Genomic DNA, 3,332 nt, shown 5'->3' on the forward strand with positions numbered 1-3,332 from the left:
TGATTTTTATTGATTAAGAAAAATGATTTGGAGTCGCCACTTATTTTTGTTTTATTTTTAAAGGGTAAACAAAATAAGAAAGAAAACCCCTAAGTGTGACTCCTTATTTTGGAAAAGGTGATCTACGAAAAACCGGATCGGGTTCGGGGGTCAGGTTACTTATCGGGAAGGTACGGTAAAGACCGTAGCACCCCTCTAAATCCCTAAAGTCGGGTCTCTACTGATAAAATGAAGCTGACATGGCAATCGATGCATAAATCAGTGAATACTCGAATCAACCATGCACATATGAGTATCAGAATATGCAATAGAGGATAACCGAAGTGAGAATGAGTGTGTACCTAGACCCCCAGTGACAAATGCACTATCATGAAGCAGGATCAGTGAACAATGAACAGATATAATTGAGCGCATATCAATGAACAGAATGGATCAAACACGCATGATAAGTAAATCAGACACACAATCAATCAATCATGAAGTTTCATATGTAGGGCCCTCACCAAAGCCCAATTCATTGTGGCATGAATTAATTTCATAAGTTCCATTAATTGGAATTACAAAATTAAGTTCATGTTTTATTTCAAAACGTTTTAAAAACTAAGAAAATATAAAAATTGCTTACCGAATGGGAAGTGGCAGCAACTTCTATTAAAAAAATGTAATTTTTGGAACCTAAAACTATAAGGATGAGAATTTGAAAAAACTAAAATTATTTGAAGGGTTTAGAAATTGGAAGACTATTTTAAAAGCTAGAATTTGAAAAAGGTTTGAGAAATAGAAGTGTGAGAGATTATTTATAAAAACCAAACAAGAATGAAACAGAGGAAGGGGGACACGTGGCTCAAAGGTGGCCATGCATGCCATGCTAGAAATGGGTGCCGGGGTGGACGTAATGCTTGCAGAAAACAAAGGTCTCTTTTCATCTTCTTTAGTCTGGCCAGTCTTTGTATCTCCTTAAGAACCTCCATAGTCATGTCTTCAGGGGTTACTGCATCCAAGTCATCGTAACTTAATTGGGAAGCTACTTTTTGGAGTGAGATTGATGCATCTGTTGTTGCATATCCACCTTTCCTTTCTTCATACATCATAACTAGCTGAGCTAACACCTGGTTACCGCCCGTCTCAGAATAAGATTCTGCAATAGATAATTCTGATTCAGGAATTTGAACCCCTTCTTCTATCACGTTCTTGGCAACCATTCCTATCGGTACATCAATCCATATTGAAATCCAATGTCTCAGAAGTGCCAGATTAATTGAGCTATGAACTGAACCATTTCCAGCACAAACCACCAGCTGAACCATGGATGATAACTGTTTCAATACTTCAGTCTCAGAGTCACGAAATTCCTCCTCATCTTGCTCTTTTAAAGACTTGGCAGCAGACTCACCACCACGAGCTTCCTCAACCAAACTATCATTGCCAAAGTGATAATATCCTAGTGCATATGCTGGAAGTTTCCCCATATTGGTTTTAATGGTGTTGTTCGTCCCCACAAGAAATATGGATGCCCCTTTCAATACAGAGGATATCTCCATTGCCTTCTTCTTGAAATCTGGAACAGGAGGACGACCGGTTCTGAAGGATGAATTGCAGCATCGCATACCGACAAATAGGGTCCAATTCCTGCTTTATGCACAGCAGCGCGAGCCAAGCACCCAGCCTTTCTCACGAAATTGGAACTCAAGTCGAGTTCTTTCAATGTAGCATGGCCATCTTCCAATGCTTTGCTAATATGGATAGCACCTTCATCCCTCAGTTCATTCTCGATCAAGTTCAGCTTTGTGACAAGCTGTTTTGCTACTATACTAGCAGCTAAAACAGGAGCAGCTTCATTAAGAGACTGGATAGCATGAAACTCCGCATCTTCTGTACAGTTCACGTGCTACACACTGGTTATGGATGGCTTGATGTAGTTGCACTTTCTCCCTCATTCTCATGGTATTCCAATCTGCTTCCACGGATGCTGCAACCGACACCACGGCCTCTTGAACGCGAGTGGAATCCAGAGGGCAGTGGACCTAATGGAGGCCTCTCATTGGGTTTACTTTAAGAGCTTCTTGAGGGCCCAAAGGATATTGCAGAACCCGGACTTAGGACGCCATCTGAAGGGATTATCATGATAACAAGGACCACGTGGCAGTTATGCTGGAGGAGTTGGAAATTCCATGGCTTGAGGCTGCAATTGAGTGGAAGATTAGCCTGACGCAGGTGCATTTTGTACAAGAACAGGAGGCGGCATGGCTTGTACGCTAGAAGACACTGTGTGCCTTCATAGGACATTGGGTATGATAAATGGGGACATCATTAATGAACCAGCATGGTAATGAGCTAAATGAATATAAGGGATGAGAACTTGGGTGTGGTTATGAATGTATAGAGATGGTTTGTGGGTATGAAAAGAATGGGTACGAAGGACGGGTATATGAATATAGAGAGATGGTCAGTGGGTATGAAAGGAATGGATATGAAAGATAAAATGATGAAGGATATGTAGTGGTGATAGGATGGAAACGGATGAGGTGGGGCATGGTTCAATGATGTTGTGCAGGGGCTTGCGCTCAGTTTCGCTATCAATCCTGGAATCATCCCATTGTTGAAGCATGAAATTAGTGGGGTAGTGTAGTGGCTGCCCTTATCGTTTCATGAAGTCGTCCAGATCTCTTTAATCCTCAAGTGGGAAAATCCCCTATTGTAAACTTTTCTGTACTTCCATTCGCTCCAATCAGACTATGGCCAGGCTCCTTCTTCAAACCATTACCTTTCAACCTCTTCCTTGCCTCTACAACACTGGTATCTGTGGTTGTCCAAGATTTGATGACGAGCCAGACATCCACCTCTCCAACCATTGCCATCCAGAATTAGGTCTTGAAGGATCACATTTAATGTGCATAGACTCGGTTTTTGGATTTGATTCCAGTAGCTGACGGGCAAAGCCATTGCTAAGAAGCTTGTCTATAAGAGTGTATGTTGCAGATGGGCCAGCTGATGAATTTTCCTTTTCCATGGGCTTGGAACTAGGTTTATCTTTCCCATCATCTAACTTCCCTGCTTGAACTCGGCGAGCACAAACAAGAGTTTGGATTTTAACAATGGCCTGAACTACACGTAGGGTTCCCACAGCATGCTACCGAACCAAATACCCCCGGACAGCAGCCTGCAACTTGATTACATCTTTAAGCTTTAAGAGTGCTCTTTGAGCCAAGAATCCTCTGATAGCAGCCTGAATTGCAATAGCAACAGACTCGTTCACATTGACATCAACCTTACTTTCATTCTCGGAAGCAACAACAGTCTCGGATGCTTTTGAGTTAAATGAAGTCGATAAC

General features: G+C 41.9%; 1 protein-coding gene across 1 annotated transcript; it reads right to left on the reverse strand.

The window, feature by feature from the left end:
- Positions 1–258: 258 nt before the first annotated feature.
- LOC117914547 (probable inactive shikimate kinase like 1, chloroplastic) lies at positions 259–2,852 on the reverse strand. Its single transcript, XM_034829900.1, has 4 exons — positions 2,714–2,852; positions 1,662–1,872; positions 865–1,581; positions 259–364 (listed from the first exon to the last, which is right to left on the reverse strand). The coding sequence occupies exons 1-4, from the start codon at positions 2,850–2,852 to the stop codon at positions 259–261; spliced, it is 1,173 nt and encodes a 390-aa protein (XP_034685791.1).
- Positions 2,853–3,332: the final 480 nt, after the last annotated feature.

The sequence above is a fragment of the Vitis riparia genome, chromosome 5 (genome assembly GCF_004353265.1).
Source record: "Vitis riparia cultivar Riparia Gloire de Montpellier isolate 1030 chromosome 5, EGFV_Vit.rip_1.0, whole genome shotgun sequence".
In the NCBI taxonomy this organism is placed as follows: Eukaryota; Viridiplantae; Streptophyta; class Magnoliopsida; order Vitales; family Vitaceae; genus Vitis; species Vitis riparia.

Excerpts from the sequence above, each read along its gene's own strand:
- LOC117914547 (XM_034829900.1), bottom strand. The coding sequence starts at position 2,852 with ATGGTTGGAGAGGTGGATGTCTGGCTCGTCATCAAATCTTGGACAACC. Across the intron at positions 1,873-2,713 it reads TCTGATTGGAGCGAATGGAA|AAGATGCGGAGTTTCATGCT; the intron begins GTACAGAAAAGT and ends TGAACTGTACAG. Across the intron at positions 1,582-1,661 it reads AATTTCGTGAGAAAGGCTGG|AACCGGTCGTCCTCCTGTTC; the intron begins GTGCTTGGCTCG and ends TTCATCCTTCAG.